This window comes from Camelus bactrianus, chromosome 5, assembly GCF_048773025.1.
Source record: "Camelus bactrianus isolate YW-2024 breed Bactrian camel chromosome 5, ASM4877302v1, whole genome shotgun sequence".
Taxonomy (NCBI): domain Eukaryota; kingdom Metazoa; phylum Chordata; class Mammalia; order Artiodactyla; family Camelidae; genus Camelus; species Camelus bactrianus.
The window spans coordinates 98,381,713-98,408,068 of NC_133543.1; the positions used below are offsets into that span (position 1 = coordinate 98,381,713).

The 26,356-nt window shown below is 37.4% G+C and overlaps 1 protein-coding gene across 4 annotated transcripts in view; it reads left to right on the forward strand.

The window, feature by feature from the left end:
- DIS3L2 (DIS3 like 3'-5' exoribonuclease 2) overlaps nt 1–26,356 on the forward strand; it is a 321,952-nt gene that overhangs the window by 89,714 nt on the left and 205,882 nt on the right. For 2 of the 4 annotated variants that reach the window (XM_074364485.1, XM_074364486.1), the window contains exon 6: nt 4,596–4,830. In XM_074364485.1, the coding sequence (XP_074220586.1) occupies nt 4,596–4,830 (235 nt within the window). Of the gene's footprint in view, nt 1–4,595; nt 4,831–18,660; nt 18,734–26,356 lie in introns of those variants that run through there. The other 2 variants (XM_074364487.1, XM_074364488.1) reach the window with 2 other exon arrangements.

The following is a 26,356-nucleotide window of genomic DNA, read 5'->3' on the forward strand; positions in this document are numbered from 1 at the left end:
GCAATTCATTCATTCATTCAACATATATTTGAGTGGTTACTAAATGCTGTTCTCAACTGTTGGAATATAGAAGTGAGTAAGCCAGCCTCTGTGCTCATGAAACCTACATCCTAATTGAGAGACAGAAAGTAAATAAGTATGTAATACATTGTCAGGTAGTGAAAAATAAAGCAGAGTAAGAGGATAGAATAATAACAGCAAGGTGGGGCTGTTTTAGTTGATGTGATCAGGGACCGCCTCTCTGAGAGGAGGATATTTGAGCAGAGACCTGAACAAAATGAAGAGAGCAATCCCTGTGCATAGCTGGGGAAAGAGTTTTCCAAATAGAGGGAATCGTAAGTGCAAAAATCTCAAGATGGAAGGTTTTGGTATTCTAGGAATAGCAAGATTAGCTGTAGGATTGGAGTGTAATTTGCAAAGGAAGAAGTTGTAGAAAATGAGAATGGAAAAATAGATATGGGCTAGGTTTGACAAGACCTTGTGGCATGGTGATGGAGACTTTGGGAAGCTTATGGGAGAGTGACATGATCTGATTTGTTTTAAAAAGGTCACCCTAGCTGCTTGGTCCAAAATGAAAATCAGGAGACCAGTTATTGCAGTAGTTCTGCAAGGAGATAAAGGTTGCTTGAATTTGTATAATAACAGTGGAAATGGCAAAAGGATATATTTTAAAGGAAGGGCCAGTGGGCTTTCTTGATGGACTGAATGTGGGGTGTAAGAGGGAGAGAGTCAAAGGTGATGCTGTAGTTTGGTGCCATCTGCTGAGAGGCAGTGCTGGGAGAAGAGTGGGTTCTGATGGGGACCGAGGGTACTCTTTAGGTGCCAGCTGACATCCAGATGAAGATGTCAAGTAGGCAATTGGATGCAAGTCTGAAATTCAGGGGAAAGTTGAGGCTTGACATTTAATTTTTTGGAATTAATAGTGTATAGAGAGATTTAAAGCAATGAGACTGGATCAGATCATGTAGGGAGTGAGTGTAAATGAATCCTCTGCCTAGTGTTGTTTAACATCTTCCTCTGTTCCCTGTATCAGGTCAAATTCAAGTTCAATTTAGGGGGAAAATACTGCATAGATGGTGGAATGTACTTCCAAAGTATAGTGCGTAAGGAAGCACTTTGGTTCTTTCTCTTTCTATGGTATTTATATTGATCAGTGGGTTCAGGTATTGCTACTCTCGCCCATCTATTATAAAACTCCACCCCAATCAGCATTTAGCAACCATTGATGATCATTTTCTGAATCCATTATTTCAGTAGTAATGACAAAATGGTAGTAGTTAAAGTCTTTCCTTCCTTCTTTTTTTAAATATATATGTATTTTTTTTCTTGAAGTATAGTCAGCTTACATGTTGTGTCAATTTCTGGTGTGCAGCATAATTCTTCAGTCATACATGAACATATATATATTCATTTTCATATTCTTTTCCACCATATTTCCTTCCTTCTTAATTAGCTGAAACTCTTAGTGCCTAAAACACCAATTCTTAAGTATAGCTAATCTAAACCATGGAGATTATCATGGTTTAAAGTCAGAACTGAGTCGGTTTTGAAATGTACTGTACACAGTTAAGCTTGCTGTACTCTGGTTACTTCTTTCTACTGGTCTCCTCTTCCCGTTGACTTTTCCTCAAACTTTGTATGTGTAAGCCAAAGCATAATTCTTAATATGTAGGTAGGCAGAATCATAGTGATTACAGAATTCGTTTTGTATTTTACACGTACACATACATACAAAGACTATCTTTCATTGTGGGATAGTTGAGCCTTCAAATTTTATAAAGTCAGAATTCTGGTTGCCCCTGTAATATTTTCTCTATGGTCTGTGGGAATCAAATCCTTTGTGAAACCGGTGACAGCAATAAATACATAATAGAAACCAAAGGCCTAGAGCCTTTGCTTGACACCTTTCCAAAAGACCACATTTTACCTACGAGTCTTTTTTTTTTTTTTTAAGTTTTTTGTTTGTTTGTTTGTTTTACTTTTGTGGGGGGGGGTTATTAGGTTTATTTATTTTTAATGGAGGTACCAAGGATTGAACCCAGGACCTCGTGCATGCTAAGCAGCTCACTCTACCACTGAGCTATACCCTCCCCCTTACCTACTAGTCTTAACTCCAGAGTGTCAGTTGTTTTCTTTCACCCTTGCCCCCAACTCTTCTCTGTCTGAGATAAAAGTATGTATAGTATGATGTAGAAAAACAGTAGACCAGTGGTAATGTTGTAGCCGTCGTGCTTCAGGCACCATATGCCTGTGTACCTCCTGCCTGTGCTTTGGGCTGTTCTGACAGTGCCCAAGGTTGTATTGATTCTTTGGAGATATCAAGGGCAGATCTTCTAAATGTTACTGAATTTGCCAGGCACACTTAAGGAGATTGAATAGATTTGCTGATTTGAGTGATAGCAGATTCTTTTCCTTCTCTAATCCGTCAGTGAATTCTCTGTTTTTTGAATGATATACTTTGGGTCAAATATGAAAACCAGGACTCAAATGTCAAGGCAGAAGTGTCGAGAGGAGAGCTGGTTTTATAATTGTATATTAATTTAACACTTAGCTTTTGCTTCACTCTAATGTTCTCAAGCAGGAAGGGGCCTGAGGGGAATCTTTTTTAGAGGTTTCTGGCCTAGCCAGTTGAACATTTTTAGTTTGTTTGTTTGTTTTACTATCAAAGAAAAGGATCCTTGTTTTTTGGGAAATAATGAGCAAACCTGGAAATAATGAATAAATGAATGAATGAACAAATGAATAAACAAATGAATCTGACAAGGGTCAGAACATGGCAAGAGTTGAAAAAATTTCAATAAATGTATTCAGAAATTAGGAATCAAGTTTTCAAAAAGGCACAGTTTTGCTCAGAAAAATTCACCATTGTATACAAGTTTTTCTGTTATCCCATTTTCATGAAGTCAAATTTTTTAAAACTTTGGGAATAAATTCTCTCTATTTATAGAATATATAATATATAGATATATAAATATTATATTCCATACCTATGTCTATATATATATTCTATGTATTCTATATATAGTCTGTATTCTGATTGTGAATATCTTTGTAATATTTTACTTTGATTTTCTGGGTGTATATATAATATTCATTGTCTGGGGACTAATGTTAATTGAAATCTGTGACGTTATAATGTTTTGGGAAAGATTTCTTTTAATAACTTTTTCTACCTTGTATAAAATGAAGATCTTTCATTAAGCATGATCTTTGTGTGATCTAATTCGAACATTAATCTGGTTTGTTGAAGGCAAACATCTAATTTGAAACCTCAGGGTTAAACTCAGAAAAATATTAGACCTCTCAAATATAAACACGCAGAGAAACTGCTAGAAGCTCACTCACTTTATTCAGGTCTCTGCTCAAATGTCACTTCCTCCAGGACACATCCCCCCAGTCACCCTACCGGCTGAACAAGCCTAACTCTCTAATAACCAGCATTTCCATATTATATATTTTTTCACTAGCATTTTTCACTATTAGACTTTTGATTGTGAACGCTGTTGTATCCTGGCCGCTGGGAACAGCACCTGCACCATGAAAGATACTCTGTAATGATTTGTTGAATGAGTCAGTTGTTCACCGTCTGTTCTAGAGTATAGGCCTCATGAGGATTCCTGGCATGAGATTGACCTTCCAGCATTTGTTTGAAGGAATGAAATGAACATGCTACCAATAGTGATCAAATTCATATATATATGATCACATCTTGATTATATGTTTAAATTGCACATTGATTTCTCACCCAGCAATAGATTATTAAAAGGATATGGTGTTGTAAGTAACATCTAGGACCTACAAAATCTGCTGTCTTTTTTGCTAATGTAGATGGGCGAATTTGCAATAGGGTTATCTTTTTTTTCCTAGTGGGTAAACAACACTTGGTGTATTTTAATATAGTGCCCACAGAAATCAAAGAGTACTGTCATATGATTGTCATGTGACTAACTCATTGAATGGATTAGTAGCTGGATTCTTTTCTCCTATTTGCTTCATTTTTTAAAAAATGAAAAATATTTGACATATTTTGTAATGCTTCATTCTTCTAGTGTAAATGTCTGTCAGTTGTGTGCTTTCTCTAGTGATCTCAGGCCTCAAAATGGAGAATTAAGGTTTATATTTTTTATGAGAACATTTTATAAACTTTTGTTCAAAATTTTGTTTTTTCCACTTCATCTTATATTCTTGTGGTTTCATTTGTGAGTGTAGTGACATACTATGTTGAGTTCTTTTATCATTTCCCAACATTCTAATTGATCCCATGTGATGAATCCTTATGAAGCAGTATTTGTGGTATTAAAGGCCTTTGGGGGTGAGAGGATGAAAATGTACATCAGAAAAATGAGAAGTGGATATAGCATTGGTCTTGGGCATCTTGAAGAGCTGAGCACCAATCTGGCGCTACTGGATTGATCATCTCCATAAGATAGTCTGTGTATCTGGAGAATAAAGATCCTTTTTCAGACTACATGGTGAGTGTCAAGTGCTTCTGAATGTGCAGTTTTATCCTTAGGAGAGAAAAGTTAAAAACAAAAAATCTGTTCTTTCCCTTTTTTCCCTCTAGTGATTTAGCAGAACTTTTCTATTTTCTTCAGGTAATTAAACCAGAGAGCAATGACAAAGAAACAGAAGGTGCCTATGAATCAGATCTCCCTGAAGAGCTCTGTGGAAGCCATCTCCCGCAGCAGTCCCTGAAAGGCTATAATGACAGTCCTGATGTCATTATAGAGGCTCAGTTTGATGACAGTGACTCAGAAGATGGACATGGCCACACGCAAAATGCTCTGGTTGATGGTGTTAAGAAAATCTCAGTTTGTGTTCACGAAAAAGGTGAGTACTGGACTGCTCTTTGACAATTTATTTTAGTAGATGGTTTTAAGTATTGGAATTCTCTCTGTGCTACAGAATTAATCACACATTACAGTTGATATCTTCCTAATTTCTGACCTGTAGCTGCTTTTAGGCAAAGGGGATCTTTGACAGGCTTCCAGCTGCTGGTTGTGCAGAGGGGATGAAGTTGCTGCTGGTGGTTTGTGTGGTCAGTGGTTGCTGTTGTCATTTCCTAGTAGGTTTTGAGTTGTGTTGATAGCTAACCTTGAAATTTCCTGTGATGAGCCCAATCCCACCCTGTGGGTGGTTCTATGAGTAGAATTAAACCAATCTTTAAAATCCTTACCAAAAAAGCACTTCATTTTACCCTGGATTTTGCTTTATTTTAACTCAGAACACTTTTTAAGTATTTCTGTCATTAGTGGTGGGAATGGATCACCTTAAATTTGATAAGTGGATTATCGTTACAAAGTCTTTTGATTCTGAGCCTTTAAAAAAGCCAGTCTTATTTTCTCTAATCAAAATTTAAGCCATGGGTTCCCTGGATGCAGAAAAAAGCCTTTGTAAACACATAGATAAGGAGCTGTGTCCAAGGGCCCTACCTGGCCACACTCTGGGAAACTTGAGGGAAAATAGCAGTGAAAATCGGAATATTTCAATGTATAGATTCTAAGAGGTTTGAAGTGCAGGAATATGTTTTCCAGCCAAATTGAGTTTTATGCATACTATGAAATGGAAAAAATTTACCTGGCTAGGCCGACTCGATTATGAGCTTTTTTATCAGGAAGTTGCCTCTGGCAAAGTCCCTGTGAAAGGCTAGAAGAAATGCCAGAAGATTACTAAAGGAGGATGTTCAGCAGACACCCTGTGATAGGGACTGGTGAGCACCTCAGTGACATCCTGAAGAAAGTTGGAGGTGACTTCAGGAAGTGATTGCATAAGGGTCATCCTGTTTCTCCACTGCTGATGAGCTAGTGATCTGTGGGCACTGAGCATTTTCTAAAAGCTTTGTTGCTTTTTGGTGCCAAGTACTCTCATTCAGAAGGACTCTGCAACTTTGAAATTCTTTCTGAATGAAGGGGCTACTGCTTCCTCACTGTCCTACCAGCTGTGCTGGCCTGAGGGCGCCCAGGTTCCTTTTGTTTTGTGGCTTGCTTAGATAAATAGTAGCTCACTGATCAGGGCCCAGCCGATTTCATTTGGATGTTATTCTTTGAAAATCTGTTCTTGTGATGATTTTTTCTTCCTTCCTTTAAAAAACAGTTGGATACTGTGACTCTCTTCTGAGAGTACGTGTGTATTATCATAATGGTGTCAGTACTGTGAGTCACGTCTTTTCTATGAGAAGAGAGGGAAATAACCAGGACCCTAAATAGCCAAATCCTTCATCAGCAAGATCACCAAGGGAGAGAGATCCTTGAAGGACAAAGCCAGGCAAAGGCGTACTTTAAAACTTACTGAGTATTTGGCCCAAATCAACTTCGTGGAAGCCTAGCTGAGGTGATTAGACTTGGCAGGCCTCAGCAGTATCTTTTCCCCTAGGCTCCAAATCAAAGGGATAAGATGCTATAATTTTTCATTAGTGATTGGTATCAATACAAGGGCAAGGGAATATTGATGGATGGAAGTGTTGGCAGAATTGATGCCTGGGGTGGATACTAATGATTCACTTTGTCCTTCGTTTGGGAAGTTCTGATGCCAGACCTGCTCTTGATTTGTCCTCTGTTGTAATTCCCTTCCATCTTGCTTGCAAGTAAATATCATTGGGTGCTTTACAAGTCCACTGTATGCAGTTTTTTTCCTTACTCTTTTTACGGTCTTCCTATCCTACTGTTATTTATATTGCTTCCTTACTGGCCCTGACTGAGGGAACAGCCTTAATCCTTCCCTCAGTATCTGGTACCAATTTCTTTTTCCTGCCAGCCTCTAAAAAGAGAGTTTGTGAAACCGCATGGCTGTTTCTCATTTCTTGCCCTCTTGATATTTAGGAAAATTACAATTTGCTCTTTTAAAAATCATGGTGTTTTTTAGGATATTTCAACCAGCTTTTCTTCTCTGAATAATATAAAATCTGGTTACAGTTAGGATGTTAGTACTTTTTGCACCATTTAAGGGTTTGAGATTTGTTATTGAAACAAACCATAACCTTAAGAACATCATAAACTTTTCCTAAGACTTCTAGAAAAGTTCTTTGCTTTGTTTTGTAGTCACAGATGGATTATTAATCCTAGTTCAGATGTGTGTGCAAAAGAGTACTTTGTTTTTTGTTTTAATACCATGTTTTTTTCACCCAAAGCAAATGTTACATATTACATGTGTATGCATTGTATATCCCACTTTGCTCAGGAAGCATTCGAATCTTTACGATAACTACTAGTGTCTCTGGTCAGTGAGCAGAGAGCCCCAGCTCTCTGCAGCGAGTACCTATCTTGCATTCAGAGAAAATTTTCTCTGGGCTTCTCAGACTTGTTACATAGTAGTTTCTTCTAGGAAGACAGCATGGATCTGGATCATCCTCAGGCCCTGAGAGAGAATGGGCCAAAGACCTGGGCCCCCTTTGTAGGTCCTGAGGCTGAGCTTTTACAACTTTCTGGGTAGTAGTGTTATTGTCAGCACAGAAAACTGCCATCTGTGTAGAGACTGGGACAGCCCTGTAAATAAATATTCTTTGGTGTCAAATAATTGAGTAGTGTTTGCCTCGTTAGAAAACTCCAAAGGACAAAAAACATGGTGACTAAGTGATACAGTAGCTCTGTGTCTTACATCTTTGGGAATTTTAAGAACAGTTGTGGCCTCTGAATCTTGTCGATTCTGACCTAATCAGACTGAAATGTATTCCTCCTATTCTCTACCTTAGTAGGTTCTGCCAGAGATCTTGTTTGGCTTTCTGGTCTGAAGACAAGCTTCTGCCAGTACCCTAATGACTGTACATGGGTTTGAATGTAGAGTCGGTGACTCTTTGAATTTTCTCCTCTGTCTCTGGCCACCTTCAGCTCTTCTCTGAAGGGAGAATCCACATGGAATCCTTGTTCCCTTCTGAGGTTTGAATCAGTGTATTACTATTCCTTCTAAGGCCTGCCCAAGTCAACTTGAGGAGTCAGGAAGAGCCCTTTTTCTCACTTAAAATTCATTTCCTTCCAACAACAGATTTGTTCAGTACCTAGATTTAAGTTCTCTTTCCTTGGATAGAAAGGAACTGTATTTCCCTCTGGCTGAGAAAAACAGATCCATATGATTATTCTCCTGTGATACTTTGGGGTTACTGAAAACCCTTTCTCCTGACTGTCTGGAAACCTTCTTTATCAGAGCTAATTATTTTCATTTCCTTTCTGCTAATGTTTCCAGAGTCCAAGATCAAATCTTCCCTATCTTTTTTGTATCTGAGTTCTCCACTGTGTATAATGATGATTAATACAAATAGAAGACAGTTATGTTTGCTTCAGAAATTATGTTGAAAATCAAATATATAGCAATTTCCCATCAACCATGATTTTTGGACAATGCTTTGTGCCAGTGCTTTAAAATATCATTAAAAAAAGAGTGAAGCCTTGTTCAGACCTGTGTTAGAAGTATACAGTGGGAATTTTTGCTTCCCTATCTTTTAGACTGACTGGACAATGCAGCCATACCACATGTGATTCAGGTAGAGACAGATGATCAGGACCTACAATGTCTAAGACCCAAATCCTGTGCTAGACCAGCCATTCCTCCCTGAAGTCCCCAAAGGAAATACATAAGCAGAGGATAAAGCAAGACAGCGGAGCAGTTCTCTATTAACTGAGGCTTTGCTCCAAGCCAGAGTGATTACGGCCACTTCTGCTAGCAATTCATGAGGCTTCTTATATCGTCTCATTCCTGCCAACAGTTAGAATTATCCAGCTTTCTAGTTTTTATAGTTTAGATTATGTTTTGTAAATTGCCCTTCCATATCATTTGTCTGCTGTTCCATAAGGGTTATTGTTGTTTTTGATTTGCAGGAATTTCTTAACTATTCTTTATAATAATCCCTTTTCCAAATCTTTTATCAACTCTACAGTTTTGCCTTTTGCTGAACTTTATGAAGCTGATTCTTTATTGATTGAGAGTATCATCAGTTTCTCTCCTCTAAATCTATTTCTGATGTTGAGCCATCCTTGAATTCCTAGGAAAAATGCTACTTAACCCTGATGTATTATTATTTTTTAAATACACAATTGGATTTATTTAGGTAACATATAGTGTAGAATTTCTGTATCATGTTGAATGGACCTATCATTTCCTTATCATTAACTGGTTTTTAGAATCAAGATTATATTAGCTTCATGAAATGTCCTGGTCAGGTTTTGACTGTTTACTTATTTCCTAGGACAGCTTGTATAAGACAGGAATTAACTGTTCCTTAAAATTTGGTAGAATTTGTTGTAAAATTGTCTGCACCTGCTGTTGTTCAGAAGGCTCTGATCTTTGCTCTTTCACTCTCTTTCATTCTAATTGGTCTGTCCAATTTCTCTCTTTTTTTGGTGCCAATTTTGGCATAATTTAATGGGAATGTATACATTTGAATTTATGAGCATGTAGATATTCCTAATACTCATTAATATTCTTTAATTACTTAAAAAATCTCCTTGTGTCGGTACTTTTGCCTTTTTCCATTCTGTATTTTAATTGTTTGACTCTTCTTTTTTTCTTAACTCTTGTTTGCCAGAGATCTATCTTAATAATCTTTTCAAGAAACATGATTTTTGGTTGTGTTAGTTTTCTGTGTTTACTGTTGATGGTATTGTTCTGTGTATCATTTATATTTGCTCTTATCTTTGTTATTTAACCTGATTTTGGGGGTTTGCTTTTTTGTCATTTTCTCAACTTCTTGACTTGAATACTTCTTTTTAACTTTTCTTGTTTCCTTTGAAGTGTTAAAGCTATAAAGTTCCCTCTAAATACCCTTGCTATATCTAGGATGTACTTAGATATCTTTCTATATAAATACTTATACATGCAAATACGTATTTACACATAATAATCATGGATGCTTATTGGGTATTTACTATGTGCTAGGCCCTAAGTACTTTATAATTACACCTCATGATGTTTAATTATTTGGTTCTTATAGCATACCTAGTATGTAGTTCACAAATATTAATAATTTTATCTCAGCGATACTTGTAGTTTTTATTCTCAAACAGAAAGTTACACAGTTGGTAAGAATCCTTTAGAATCCTCTGATAGCTTTTAAAAAATATTAATGCCTGAATACCACTCCAGACATTCTGATTCTAGGTTGACCTGGCATTTTAAAAAAGCTGCCCAGAGATCCAAGGATTCTACTATGTAGCCAGAATTGAGTGGTCCTAGACTTGTCCTCTTAACCATTATGCTGATTCTCTTCTCACAAATAATAATACATATAGGAAAGGTTAAAGATTTCATGATAGTCCAACACTCAGTGTAATAATTAATTTGGTCAAGGATCATTAATAGATACTAAACCATTGGATGAAAGGTTATTGGAGATTAAGATATTCACATGGTGTCCAAGTATCATGCCACAGTTGACTTACTACTTAATAATTACACAGGGCAAAATATTTTTTTATAGTAGGCAGATTTGATAGTTACTACTTTAACCAAGTGGTCAAGCTTAGCCTCACCAATAGTGGGACAACCTGACATTTTGTGCCTTCTGATGGGATGCATTATTGTATGCAACATGATCTGTGATGTAAACATTTAGGCCAAAAATATCTCACCTGAATCAAGCCTCGCACCTTAGCCTCTAGTATACTGGAAATACAGGTGATACTGGAACTAGCTAAATGACACCTTGGGAGAAGTAGTAAGATAAATTCAATGTGAGACGATCTATAAGACAACCAGTTTGTACTCTTCAAAAAGTCAGTGTTGTGAAAAACCCATGTGAAAAAAAAGGTGAATTTACTTTATGAGGCTTTCTCTTGTATAACTTATCCTGAAATACCTTATATTTTGTCTCTTTCTTCTGGTATTCAGTTAGTGGTAGCCTGGGCCATTGGAAAGAGCAGTAGACTTGGGAGTAAGGTGAGCAAAGTTGGAGTTCTCCACTCTGCTTCTAAAATAAGGGAGTTGGGCAAAATTATGTCACTAGTTCATTCTAGCAAAAATGTTCTATGATTAAATATATTTTCAATAATGTTAAGTATTTAATCAGAGAGGCTGTGGTGAGTCATGGGCATAAATTGTTTCAGGGTTCTTCCATTAGTACTTGCTCTATCTCTTAAAACCATTACAGCCTGCGCTTCTTGCCTTTGCCATGTGTTTATTCATTCACTCGGCATTTATAGAGTGATTATGATGCTCCCAAAGCTCTGCTGGGTCCAGACTTTACAAAGATGAAACATGCATTCATCCATCTCTCTCATATATTTTTACTAAGAGCCTATCAAGTGCCAGATACCTTGTGCAGCTCTCTGTTCCCAGTGCTGGGGAGCTCTTCGGGAGGTACCACCCTGCGGATGCCTACTGCTTCCCCCTCCTCTTCTTTTTCCCCAGCTGCCCCAAGAGCTGCTGCTTTGTTTAATGCTGATTACAATAATTTGTATGAATTGCTTGCCACTTAAGTCTTTTTGCCTCCCTCACTGCAGAGTGATCTCTGCTTTTGTGTATATATCAGATAATCTCTGTTTTGAGTTTTCATGAAAGTATTTACACCTATCTTATTTCTGCTGCATTGCTCACAGAGCGCAGCAGCTTCAGGATTTTTGGCCTCTACTGCTGTCCTGCTCTCCTCTTGTCCTGTACTTTGGATCATATAAGCTACAGAAACAAATCAGCCCTCCACATTCTGCTTGTCCATCTCTTCACCAGGCTCTCTCATTTAGCAGGTGATGAGAGAAACTCTACGGCAGCCTATTTGGGAGTTTTTGTGATCCATCCTTACTATGACATGAACATATTCATGGTATTGGGTATTTTCCAGCTCTATTTTGTGATGTGTAATGTTTTTTAACTTTAATGCAGCCCTTTTCCCTTTATTAGCAATATTACCAAGAATATTAAACATTCTTGTGGAAGTTTAAACAAATTATCATTATAAAATCTAAGGAGGCAAAACTTTATTTTGTATTAAATAATGAAGGTAAATTTTGCTCTTCATTTAATTTTTTCTTTAGTTGCTTATCTGTTACTCTCCATTCTGAATCATCTTTTTGTTGTTATTTTTAATTGAAGTATATTGTTGATTTACAGTATTATATTAGTTTAGGTACACAACATAATGATTCAGTATTTTTATAGATTATAGTCCATTAGAAGTTATTTCAAAATAATGGCTATAATTCCCTGTGCTGTACAGTATATCCTTATTGCTTATCTATCTTATACATCATTTATATTAGTCTCCTACCCCTATATTCCCCTCCCCCTGCTGGTAACCACTAGTTTGTTTTCTGTATCTCTGAATCTGTTTCTGTTTTGCTATATACATCTCATTTGTTTTATTTTTCAGATTCCTCATATAAATGATATCATACAATATTTATCTTTTTCTGTCTGACATTTCAGTAAGCATAATATTCTCTAGATCCATTCAAGTTGCTATAAATGGCAGAATTTCATTCTACTTTTTGGCTGAGTAGTATGTGTATATATACTAGTATGTATATACACACCACATCTTATTTATCCATTCAGCTGATTATAGACACTTGGGTTGCTTCCATATCTTGGCTATTGTAAATAGTGCTGCTGTGAATATTGGTGTGCATGTATTTGTTTGAATTAGTGTTTTCCTATTTTCCAGATATGTACTCAGTAGCACAATTGCTGGATCATATGGTAGTTCTATTTTTAGTTTTTTTGACGACCTTCCATACTGTTTTCCGTAGGGACTGCACCAATTTACATTCCCAGCAACAGTGTACAAGGGTTCCCTTTTCTCCACATCCTTGCCAGTGTTTGTTGTTTATAGACTTTTGGATGATAGCCATTCTGGCAGATGTGAGGTACTATTTCGTTGTTTTGATTTGCATTTCTCTGATAATTAGTAATGTTGAGCATCTTTTCTGTGCCTGTTGGCCATCTGTATGTCTTCTTAGGAACAACTATTTAGGTCTTATATGCATTTTTTGATTGAGTTGTTTGTTTTTTTGATGTTGAGTTACATGAGTTGTTTGTATGTTTTGGTTACTAACCCCTTGTCAGTCATATCATTTGCAAATATTTTCTCCCATTTGGTAGGTTGTTTTTTCGTTTTGTCAGTGATTTCCTTTGATATGCAAAAGCTTTTAAGTTTAATTAGGTCCCATTTGTTTACCTTTGCTATTATTTCTTTTGCCTTAGAGACAGATCCAAAACATATTACTACAATTTATGTCAAAGAGTATTTTGCCTATGTTCTCTTCTAGGAGTTTTATGATGTCCGGGCTTAACATTTAGGTCTTTAATCCATTTTGAGTTTATTTTTGTATATGGTGTAAGGAAATTTGTAATATCATTCTTTTACACAAGGCTGTCCAGTTTTCCCAGCACTACTTATTGAAGAGACTGTCTTCTCCATTGTATATTCTTGTCTCCTTTATTGTAGATTAATTGATCATAGGTGCATGGGTTTACTTCTAGGCTCTTTATTCTGTTCCATTGATTTGTGTGTCTGTTTTTGTGCCAGTACTGTACTGTTTTCATTACTGTAGATTTGTAGTATAGTCTGAAGTCAGGGAGGGTAATGCCTCCAGCTTTGTTCTTTTTTCTCAAAATTGCTTTGGCAGTTGAGGGACTTTTGTGGTTCCATATAAATTTTAGTATTATTTGTTTTAGTTCTATGAAAAATATCATGAGTATTTAATAGGGATTGAATTAAACCTGTAGATTGCTTTGGGTAGTATGGCCCTTTTAACAATATTAATTCTTCCAATTCAAGAGCACAGGATATCTTTCTGTTTCTTTGTACCATCTTTACTTTCTTTCATCAGCATTTTATAGTTTTCAGAGTGTAATTCTTTCACCTTGTTATTTAAGTTTATTCCTAGGTATTTTATTCTTTTTGATGAGGTTTTAAAATAGGATTTTTTTGTTTGTTTGTTTTTTGTTTGTTTGTTTTTTGCTTTCTCTTTGTGATAGTTCATTGTTAGTGTATAAAAAGCAAGATTTCTGTATATTAATCTTGTATCTGGCAACTTTTTTGAATTCACTTGTTAGTTCCAATACTTTTTTGATGGAGAATATAGGATTTTATATGTATGGTATGATGTCATCTACAAATAGTGATGATTTTACTTCTTCCCTTCCAGTTTGGATGCCTTTGTTTCTTTTTCTTGTCTGATTGTTATAGCTAGGACTTCCAATACTGTGTTAAGTAGAAGTGATGTGAATGTGCATCCTTGTCTTTCTTGTTTCTGGTTTTAGAGGAAAGGCTTTTAGCTTCTCACTGATATTAGATGTGACTTTCTCATAAAAAGCCTTTATTATGTTGATACATGTTCTATCTATACCATCTTTGATGAGAGATTTTATCATGAATGGATATGGAATTTTGTGAAATGCTTTTTCTGTATCTATTGAGATGATCATGTGATTTTTATCCTTCTTTTTGTTAATGTGGTGTATCACATTGATTGATTTGTGAATATTGAACCATCCTTGTGTCCCTGAAATAAATTTCATTTGATCATGGTATATGATCCTTTTTACATACTGTTGGATTTGGTTTGCTAATATTTTGTTATACCTACATACATAGGTTATATCTCTCAGTATTTGTGTATTTAAAATTAAAACTAAGAAAGCTTTAAAATGCTGCAAAATAGGTATACTTCTAGTTGTGTTTCTGTGTATATATAAGGAAGACTTCAGATTTTAAAATGATTTATTGGGCATTAGTGAGGTTAATGAGATTATAGTAGATAAAACCACAGTCAAAATACTGAGGGAAAAAATGGAGTTAAATTCTAAAATGTACTTCTTTATATTTTAAATTTATTAAATAATTATCTTAATAAATTCTAGAAAACACAAGAATACATAAGCACACATTCTATTAGTTGTTAGAGCAGGACTTAGCAAAGGTATTCTGTAAAGGGCCACATAGGAAATGCTTCGGTGTCACAGACTTCTTTGTCACATCTACTCAGCTGTGTTGTTGTAGCCTGAAAGTGGCTGTAGAGAATATGTAAATGAGTAGACATGGTTGAATTCAGCCTGCTGGCCAGTATAGTTTGCTGACCCCTACTTTACAAACATGAGAAAATGAGAGTGAATGGGACGAATTATGTCTTAGTATTATTATGAAAAGAGTCTTGACCTTGTGGACCCTCTGACAGGATCTCACACCACACTGGGAGAACCACTGGTTTAAGCTACTGAAATTGATAGCTGATGATGCTGAATAAGACTTTAGTGAATGTTTTAATTATTCTTTACTGTTAGGAAAGGCAGCAGTTCTTCAGTTCCTTAGTTTTAAGTGGTTATTGGATTGGTTTTTTCCCTCATTTTTTCCCATGTAGTGCTAATTAAAATAATTCAGGTAAAATCTACTGCCTCAATCTTTTTGCTCAATTGTGGAGATTTTTGGAGATTGTGCCATGTTTTGACTGTAGCCTGGTCTGTGTGCATCTTAATTTATCAAACCTATTCACAGTGTGAATTATAGAATCTTAGATCCTCCTAATATGTTTAACAGTTTATGTATAGCATTATTGCACATTTCTTATTAGAAAACACTTGAACACTTCATGTTTTTTAAGATTAATTTGAAAGAAATTTTTTCTAGCAATTTTCTACATGTAATTGTTGATCTATGAGAAAGCTCTTGTGGATGTTTTATATGTTTTTAAACTGGATACCTTAATGAATACTCTCATTATTTCCAGTAATTTTTTTACTTGGTGGTTTTGATTTTCTAGGTATAAAAGAATTTTATCTGCAAATAATAATTTTGCCCCTAACTTTCTAATTTTGCGCTTCTTATTTATTACCTCATTTCACTGGCCATTGCTTTAAGAACTGTATTACATAATAGTGGTGATTGCCTTCTTCCGGACTTTAATAGGAATGCTTCCAGTATTAAACCCTCAAGCACAGTGTTGGTTGTTGGCTTGAGACCTAGTTAACCAACTGTTCTCTTTCTTTTTTTTACTGAAAGTTATTATTGGGATGGATATTGAATTTTTCTTTCAAGACCTTTGAGCTTCTTTGGAGATTGTTTTTTTTTTCCCCCCTTTGGCTTGTTTACTTGATAGCATATAACACTGAATGATTCTTGTGTCTCTGATAGGACTATGCCCTCATTTGTACATGGTCTGTAGCATGTTTTAGCATGTAATTCAGTTCTGTTTGCTAATATTTATTTTTTTTTGAATTTATATTACAAAATGAGATTGGCCTGTAGCTTCTTTTCATTGTGTTTTCTTTGTTGTGTTTTGGTATCAGGCTCTATTAACTTTGTAGGGAGAACTGAGGAGCCTTTCTTCTCATTTCTTTGGAGTGGTTAGAATAGCATTGAGAATGATCAAGTATCTTGATGCTTGAAACATTTAAAGAACTTATACATGAAACATGGACTAGGGCTTTCTTTAGCTGACAGCTTTCTCCATGACTAATGATTATTGGTTTCTGTAGGATTTTTTTCTTCTTCTTGCATTAATTTAGTAGAAATTTATTTCTGCTATTTTTATTTATTATTAGTAACTAATCTCTACTTTTACCTTGTATTACTAAGGACTTTCTTTTAGGCATGTAAAAGAGGTGGTCATGTGTAGTTGCAAGTGTAGGTTGAAGTTCATGTCAGAGTTTGGAGTGAAACCGTAGTGTAAAGAGTCGTTGGCATAGTTAGTTCCTTGAAGAACTCCTCTATCCTAGGAGTTTCTTTAAGGGACTGCCAGAGGACAAGGGCCTACCTCTTCTTTTCTGCCACCTGAGTTCTCCTCCTTGAAAGCAATAAATATTGTTTATCACACTGTTCTCTGCCCTGTAGTCTCTGTAAGAAACAGAAACCTGTGGGTTTAAAAAATTTTTGTGTGTGGTAAAATATATATAGCACAAAATTTGAGTTTTTAACCATTTTAAGTATACAATTCAGTTGCATTAATTACATTCATGATATTGTGCAGCCATTACTGTTATCTATTACTATTCCAAATTTTTTTATCGTTCTGAGTAGAAAGTGTATAACTGTTAAACAGTAACTCCCCATTTCATCCACCTCAGCCTCTGCTAACCACTGATATATTTTCTCTCTATAAACTGTCTGTTCCTGATATTTCATATAAGTGGGGTCATACAATATTTCTCCTTTTGTGTCTGGCTTATTTCATTTAGCGTAATGTTTTCAAGGTTCATCTTTGTTGTAGCATATGTCAGAATGTCATCCCTTTTTATGGTTGAGAAATATTTCATTATGTTGAATACACCACATTTTGTTTATCAATCCATGTTGATGGACACTGGAGTTGCTTTTACCTTTTGGCTATTGAGTATTGAACAATGCTGAAATGAACATTGGTGAGTTCCTGTTTTCAGTTCGATTGGAAATATACCTAGGAGTAGACTTGCTGGGTCATATACTTAGCTATTAGAGAAATGTAGATATTTTAAGGAAATTATTTTGTTATTAAATACATAACTATTAGTATTAAATATGTAACTATTATACATAATAGTTAATGCATAAATATTAATATCAAATCCATAACTTTTATGTTGAGTTATAAGAAATCTTGAAAAAGTAATAATTACATCTTTTCTTTATTGAAATATAACTAGAGCTTGTCCAGTTCTTCCTCTGGCTTGACCTTTTCTTTCTCTTTTCATTTTTTATGGTGGAGTCTCTCCTACCTATTTTCTCTTTATTGTATCAATGGGCCAAGGGAGCTTGGGTTTTAGAACCTTTTTCTAAAGTTACAAGTAACTTATTTTGTAGAATATACCCTGACCCAATCCATTCCTTATAACACCTAGGAACAGACATGCCTGTCAGCCTTCTTGCTAGCACCTTTAACAAAAAATTGTTGAAATAGAAATGTAAATAAAAGGACATAATTTATATTAAACATTGTTCATGCTGTTATCTGGACACAGGAGTTCCCAGGCCTCTAGCATGTCAGTCATTACGTGTGCCTGCCCTGCTCCTCAGCTGAGGTGAAGGAAGACATGAAGGTCTCCGAAGTCACCCTCCCCTGGCTTTTTTAGTATCCTTTGCAGTATTGTGCTCCTGATTGCTTGCTGTCCGCTTTAAGTAGGTTTATACTTGGCTCCCTGGATTATTTAATAATCCACTTTTGGGGGGCTTACTGGTAATGAAAAATATAGATCAACAACTTTGTGGGATTATATCATTTTTCCTTATTTCCAGTCACTCTAGGAATCTTTTTTCCTAGTCCATCTACTCATCCCCCAGGTCAGGCCAGTCCATGCTGATGACAAGGGTCATATGTGTTTACAGTTATATTGCCATAGAAGTCATAGAATTCTGGACCTGTATGGGTCCTACAAGATCAAGTAGTCTTCTTGACAAGTGGTAGTCCACCCCTAGGGGCTTCCAGTGGAGTACTTTAATTATTTATAGATATTTCATGACCTTAAATGCAAATAGTTTGTTTGCTTTAAATAAGACTGAAAGGTCAACTTATTTTACTTTTGATACAAACGATAGCAACCAACTATGGTAACACTGACTTTTCTTGCTGATCAGGGGCTCTAATTAGCAGTTAAATGTTTTTCATTAAAAACAGGATGACAAATTAATTTTTGATGCATTTAAGTTACTAAAAATACTTCAAAGTGTGAGATCCTGGGCAAATTTAGCTTTAAAAAATGTATTGTAACATTCTATTCTGATTAAAAGGTTAGAAACAACTGATCTAGTTCACCCCTTTTGTTTTACAGACGAGGAAACTGAGACTCAGAGAAGTTGCTTGGCTTGTCCAGTGTCCCACAGGAAGTTAGTGAGTTCATAAAAGTAAAACACCTTATATCTATAATAACAACAGACAACTTCTACTAGTTGGTTATATTTTTTGAACAGCAAATCATGCCAGATGAGTTTAATATCTTTCTGTAAGAATTTAGTGGGCATTTTTCACACCCACCTAGTGTCTGTTTCCCTCTTTTCCTTTCCCATACACCCAGATTTTCATCTGGACATCTACTCCTTCCCTACATTCCTTAGACTTTGGGCTGAGTTGACCCCAGTTGCCGAGTTTTGGTTGCCTTGTATCAGTTACTTGTATCAGTTACTTATGCCAATAGAACTTTCTGTACTGTTCAGTACTGTAGCCACTAGCTGTTTGTGGAAGTTGAGCACTTGAAATATGTGACTGAGAAACTGAATTTTTAATTATATTTCATTTTAATTAATTTTATTTTAAATAGCTACATGTGGCTTGTGGGTAATGTATTTGACATTGCAGCTTCATACTATTTCCTCTTCTCATAGGCACATGACCTAAGCAGGGTGACTTCTACTTAGAATTCTAAGATGTAAGTAGTTTCCTGATGGATGGGAACATGAAACATTTATCCCCATTTGCTCCTGGCAGCTACCCTATGACTAACCAAGTGTTGAGGGTAGAAGAGTGGAGAAGCAGAAAAAAATCTGGGCCCCTACAGCCATTGGTGGGCAGGGTCTTGGATTAGCTGACCCTGAGGCTTGCCTTATTTCTGGACTTCTAATTGCATGAGCCAGTGAGTCACCTTTGAGATATAAGCCAGTTTGTATTGAATGTTCTGTCACCTCAACTAAGAGCATCCAAGCAGATACACAGGGGATGACAAACCAGGCATTCTGCTACTTACTAGGAAAAGAAAGATGAATAGAGTAAAATCCAGATGCTTGTCTTTGAGGTGAAGTTATTGCATAAGAGAGATACAGTAACAGATACGTGTTCTGGATCTTACCTGCCTTGGTCCTCTTCAGTGGGAATTTCCTTTATTAAAATGGTAAATGCAGTTTGCCTTGTCTGCAGGGCCTTAGTTGGATCACGAGTGTACTCCTGACTCAAGCAACATCAACACATTGACTGGCCAGTGACCCATTAGATTTTTTTCTTCACAGCTTGAGGACTCTGGGGTTAAGGTGTCATGTGGAGTGAGGGCTGGAGACAGAGTCTTTAGGGAACAGAGGCTGCTAGTAAGCACAGACAGTGCACATAGAGAAGAGGAACAGATTTGCAGAGGGAAGGAGGGACCATTCAGAGAAGAAGTGGGAGAAGGTGAAAGGAGGAGGAGGGAAGAGGGGGAAAAATAAGACAGTTTATTCTCTAGATCTTGAAGGATGAGTAGTTTTCCAGGTGAAGAAGGGTGAAAAATACGCTTGGTATGAACAGGGGCACAGAGGTGGATGGCAGGTAGAATGCAAGTAATAGTGCAGTGGAATAGTGAATGGTGGGGAGTCTGGAGAAAAAGCTAGAAAAATAAGCTATGGTGAAGTTTTGTCCAGTTATCTGTGGCTGCTAAGAGATCTGCATAGTGGGAAGTCATCCAAAGCTGTTAAGGAAAGGAGACTGATTGTTAGTGGAGAGAAATTGGGACATGGCATGGGACCACTTAAGATGCTTGAAGACCTGACTGAGAGCAACGGCAGCTGAACTGCAGAAGAAGGGATGGGTAGGCAAGATATTTCAGAACTGGAATTGATAGCATTCGATGGCAGATCAGATGTGGAACTTAAGGCAGAGGAGCATTCAAGAATGAGATTAATTTGATACCTAGTTTAGCAGTTGCACTGGTGCTGACGTTTTTAAATGAAAGAAATAAGACCAGGTGCAAGATGGACAATGAATCTGATCATATGTTGAATTATGTGGGGGACATTTAGGTTATGACATCCAGGGGGCGATTGGAAATAGAAGTTTAGACCCAGAGAGGGGATGGTAAGTTATTGATCTGAATATTATCAATTGAAGCTATGGGAAGTTGATAAGATTATCAAGTACATGGTTCACAGTTAGAATTATCTGAAGTAGTCAGTATCCTATAAAACCAAGGCATAAGCTGGTATATATGGCAAACTCAGGGGCAAGGGTGGTGGTTGGGAAGTAACTGATAAAGATTTTGAGAGCCTTATACAAATCTAACAGAAACGTGTACAGAACTGAGAAGGAAGTGATGAGTATTTTCAAGAAACAAAGGAATGCCTCTCTTTCCTTTGTGGATATCGAATGATTAAAGATTGTTTTCATTTAAAAAGACTGATTCTCACAATTATTTAAAATAACCTTTATTCAGGGGAGGTTTTTTGTTTGTTGGTTTTGCATTTAACCATTATTTTGAAAGAATGGATCAAAAGAGAAAAGTTGAATTTGGTATTTATTGAACTGGAAAACTGAGAATCAGCTATAGGTGGGGATGGTTCATGTCTTCATCTCCACTTCCCTTGAACTGGGATTCTGAGCACTGTTGCCTGTGAAGGCAGTTTTCAGGTCTTGAGACTCCAAGAAGGGAAGACCTAATTAAGTAGCTCTTCCCTATTTATCCCTCTAGTCAGCATATGCCAGTGTATTCAGTTGAATAATGAAGCCTTTTTTTTTTTTTTTTTTTGGTAACTTAGTGTTTAACCTGCTTCCCATAAGGTTTCATGCATATTTTTGGTTTGGTAGAGACGCTTTCATTGCCACTGTGCAGAGTTACGAGCCTGCACATTCATCTTCCTGGCATTGATTTCCCCTTTGGGTCTTTCTAAATTATGCCCATTCTCCCTTGAGAACTACCAACTGGTTTTTTCATGTTATGCAGCAACATATCAGGGGAAATCTTGGCTTGACTAATGAAATAATGGTCACTATAACCTGTTGAGTTTTACAAAAAGCTGTTGAATATTCCAACTAAGCCTATTGGGGGAAAAAACTGGCTTGTGTGGCTCTGGATGGGAAGAGGGAACTGACAGCTGTCCTACTCTGGATACAGAATGTCCACCATTAAGGACGGATCTTATTTAACATTTTTCAATAGAAAATTGTCCCTGGTTTTCAGATATTGCTTTAGAAACTACTAAAAAATTAATGAGTCACTCCTATCCCTTTAAGTGGGTTCCTGCACACCCTTTCACTAGGCCTCTGAGTAAAACTCAGCATGGTGAAGTCTCTCATCTCTGCTCCTAGTTAGCTGACCTGTATTTGGCTAGTCCTCTCAGCTCTGACTCATTTGCTTGAGTCAGAGGCAGCAGTCGAGTATGAACTTGATAGAATTGACTTGGGAAATGATGCTCATTTTGACCCTCCTTGTCTCAAAGCTCCTTTGATATAAACCTCTGTGGATTAGACTACAGTATTCTTGACTCTGCAGTTCACACATGCCTCCTTGCACCTACTGTTCCAGGTATAAATGCTCCTTGGGCCCAGCCTGGTGCACTGGGGCCAGAATCCAAACTTGTCTGGCTAGCCCTGTTTGCATCTCCACCAGGAAAGGGGGAGCCAACAAAATGTGGCACCCTCCTAGTAGGAATCCGAAAAGTACTGAACAAGAGTTTTGCCAGTCATTCTTGCCTCTTGGTGCTTCGTTTTCCTTATTTGTTAAAAAAAAAGACCTTCATAATAAATACCTGCCTTCACTTCTTCACAGGTTCTTGCATAAATCAAATGAGGTAATGGAAGGGAAAGTACCTTAAAAAGGATAAAGCATAACATTTCTTTAAGGGCATTTTCTAAATCATTTTTTGAAGCCTGTTGCCTCTTGAAGCAAGTGTCAAATGAATCTTCCTGTGGAGGTACTTGGACCACATGATGCCAGTGATGAGCTCTAATGGCTCTTTTGGGCTCCCCTTGTCCACCAGGGGTCTCCTGCCTGCCTCTCAGCCTATGTTCTCGTACCTGCCCACACAGACCTCACGTCCAACCAAACCGGATTTTGTATTCTCCTAAGCACTCCGTTCCCTCTTCTGCCTTTGTATCTCTGTGCCTTCTCTTTTCTGCCATGAATGCTGCCTAATTCCCCTTCTCTTGTGAAAATTCCTCTAACCTTCAAATGTCAACTGTCATTTTAGATGTGTATTCATTATTTATTGCCTTGTAACAAATTGCCACAAACTTAGTGGCTTATCTATCTCACATAGTTTACTATCTCACATTTTCTATGGGTCAGTGTAGCATAATACAAAATATATATTTAGCTTGTAATTTCCTGAGTGATATGGGTGACTCAGCCCTTGTAATTTCCTGAGTGATATGGGTGCTAGGAGCACCTTTTGTTCTAATATTTGGTGTTTGACCCTGGTTCCTTGACACAGAGCTCCTGAAACTGTTGTAATTTCCTGAGTGATGGGGGTGAGAGGAGCACCTTACACAGAGCTCCTAAATCTCTTGGAATTTCCTGAGTAATAGGAGCATCTATTGTTCTATGAGGCAGCTCTTGGTGGACTGCTGGATAGCTTCAGGATGGGGTGTCATGAAATGATTGTAATCATTTCAGGCCATGGTTAGAAGCTTGAAATTTTCAGTCCCACTTCTGTCCTTCAGGGAGGGAAGAGGGGCTGGAGATTGAGTCAATAATTGATTATTCTTCCATGAAGAAGCCTTCATAAAATTTTCTGAGCTATAGGATTTAGAGGGCTTCTGGGTTGGTAAATATATCCACAGAAGCTCCTGTGCTTGGGATCCTTCTGGGCCTCCTAGTGTACCTCTTTGGCTGTATCCTTTATGATATCCTTTGTACTAAACCAGTAAATTTAAGTTGAGTGTTGCCCTGAGTTCTGTGAACCATTATAACAAATGACTGAACCTAAGGAGAGAGTCATGGGAACTCCCCTCGGTTTGTAGCCAACTTAGAGTGAGACCCACTCCTTTCATTTGGTGTCTGAAGTGGGGGCAGTCTCGTGGGAATGAGCCCTTAACCTGTGAGGTCTGTATTAATTCCAGGTAGTGTCAGAATTGAATTAAATTACAGGACATCCGGGTGGAGTCTACAGAGAACTGGAGAGATACTTGGTGTGGGAAACCTGTACATTTGGTATCCTAAGTGTTGTGAGTACAGGAAACAGTTTCCCTTTAATCAGGAATCTGGGCATGGCCCAGTGCAGTCCTCTGCTTCAGGGTTTCTCACAAGGCTGCAATCAAGGTGTTGATTATCTGAAGGCTCTGCTGGGAAAGGAACTTCTTCCAGGCTTATATGGTTGTTGGCCAGATTCGGTTCCTTGTGGGCTTTTGGACTGAGGACCTCAGTTCCTTGCTGGCTGCTGGCAGGTGGCTGCCCTCAGTTTCTTGCTGCTTGGGCCTCTCCATATGGCAGCTGGCTGCATCAGATCCAGCAAGGAAGAGAGTCTGTTATCAAGGTGGAAGTTACAGTCCTATGTAACCTAATCATGGAAGTGACAGCACATCATATTGGCCATATTCTGTTGGTTAGAAGCAAGTCATAGGTCCTGGCCACACTCAAAGGGAGTTAATTATACAACAGATGGGAAGGCTAGGAGGTGTGAGGACCACCAGGGGCCATCATAGAATCTGCTCACCACACGATGTTTTCTCCCTGAGTCTTAACTTAGTTCTTCCAACTAAATATGTGATCTTTCCTTTCTGTGACTCTTCTTTACACACTTTTTTTCCCAGTTCATATTCCATGACTGATATTATTATGGTTGAATATTTTCTTTATTTCCCTCATATAACTGTTTTTGTTCATCTTTCATCCATTTGCAACCCCCAGATCAGAGTCTTGTACTCAGCAAGTGTTCTGCACAAGATTACCCTTCTTTTCCTTCTTTGAAAGTGAAGAAGGACCAAACTAGTTGCTCTCCTGTTTTGACACCTGAATCCTTTTTCTCCACAGCAGCCACATAGGATCCATTCTAAAACTTTCAGATTTGCCAATTTGGCATCAAAAGCAATGACTCATCCATGTGTGTATTACCTGGCTGGAGTGATCTGCCTGATTTGCATTTAGATCTAAAATTTGTTACCTTATTAAGGAGAAGCAATTTTCCACTGAAGATGCTTCAAACATTAGCTGGTTTTGGGGAGGTACATTGTTCTGTTTCCCAGAGGGCCTGATGGGTCTCAGAAATGATAAAGTCTATAAAAATCAATTTTTTTCTTCTTTAAATTGTTTTCATTTGCCTGGTAATGATCATTTTGGGGTCCTGCTATTTTTAGGTCACAGTAGATGAATTGATAAATAGGACTGACTCTTGGAGAAGCAGCATTTTAGTTCTTTCCCTTTTGCCTAAGCAGTGGGCTGGATCTTATTATCTCTGTTGGAAATATTCAATAAGGTGAAATATCACATGTGCTTTAAGAGACTTGGAACATGAGAAAGACAAAATATGTTTGATAAATGTGGGATCACAGACTCAAAACACAGCAAAACTCATTTTCTTTAGCTTCCCATGCTTTGAGCCAGTCTCTACTTAACCCTCTAAGATGGCTCAGCACCCTTTTCATTTTTTTAAGTTTTGATGGATAGCTAACCTGTAGGAGACAAGTTAAAAAAATAGTAGTCAGATTTTAGTAAACACTGTGTTTCTGGTGTTGAAAAGGTATCACAGTAACAGATCAAGTTTGGTCCCTTTTTAGAAAAACTCACATGGAAGTCAGCTTAAACTTGGAGGAGTCATTTATCTGCTGGGGAAAGATGCAGAATTAGTAAGTTAAAGCCAGCTGTAGATGGGAGCACATAAGTGTGTGTGCCTACATTTTGGGTCTTTTGGGAGCCATGAAGCTAAAAGCCAATTAAAGCTTTAGTAGAAAGACATTTAAAAGTGGTTTCTCCTGGGCAAGAGAAAGATTTGGAGCAGAGAGTGCTCAGAGAAAAGCAATGCTGATGATGTAATTAATACAGTTAACAGCTGGGAATGGGAATCTGTGAAAAGCCCCATCTGAGAAAAAGACCCCATGAAGGACTTAGGTTTGGGTCCGAAAACCATGCTCTCCAGGGCATTGCTCCAACTCAGGAACCTGCAGGTATCTGCATGGTCAGCCTGGTGAGAAGGGTGACCAAATCCTGCCACAATGAGTACCCTTGTTCTTAATCTCTCACTAGTCTATAAGTTAGAACAGTGGAGGAAATTTCAGTAGTGAAGGGTTTATTTTTCATTTCAATTCTTGAGTCTTAGCTTTCTTTTCATTCATTTATTCATCCTGTTACTCTTGTGTTAAGTCTGTCTCTCCCCAGTCTCTACACATGTCTACTTTCAGACAGCGTTATCATCTAATTGATATTCCCGACCTCTGCCGGAAAGTAGAAAAATCTCTCCAGCTTGGGTAGAAAACACCACCATCCTCATATCTCACTGTCACCCCAAACTCAAAATGAGCTCAAGAGTTGACTGACTTCTCCAGTCCTATCACTGAGGCACATCTCTCAAAAATTATGTTTTCTTTTCTGTTCTCACTTCCGTTGATCCTGTTCAAATCCTGAAGGTTGTGTGGCATCAGGGGAAGAGAATGAGGCTTCATGTTTGGGTGCTGCCCTTGCCACTTGCTAACTGATATCCATGGGCAAGCATGGTATTTGATCTTTGTGAGCCTCATTTCCTAAATGACCTTTTAGAGCTTCATCTCTAAAACTGGCATGGTAATACCCGCCTACCTCATTGGATTATTGCAGAATATTAAATGTGGTAGTGCATGTAAATCACCTGACACAGTACCCG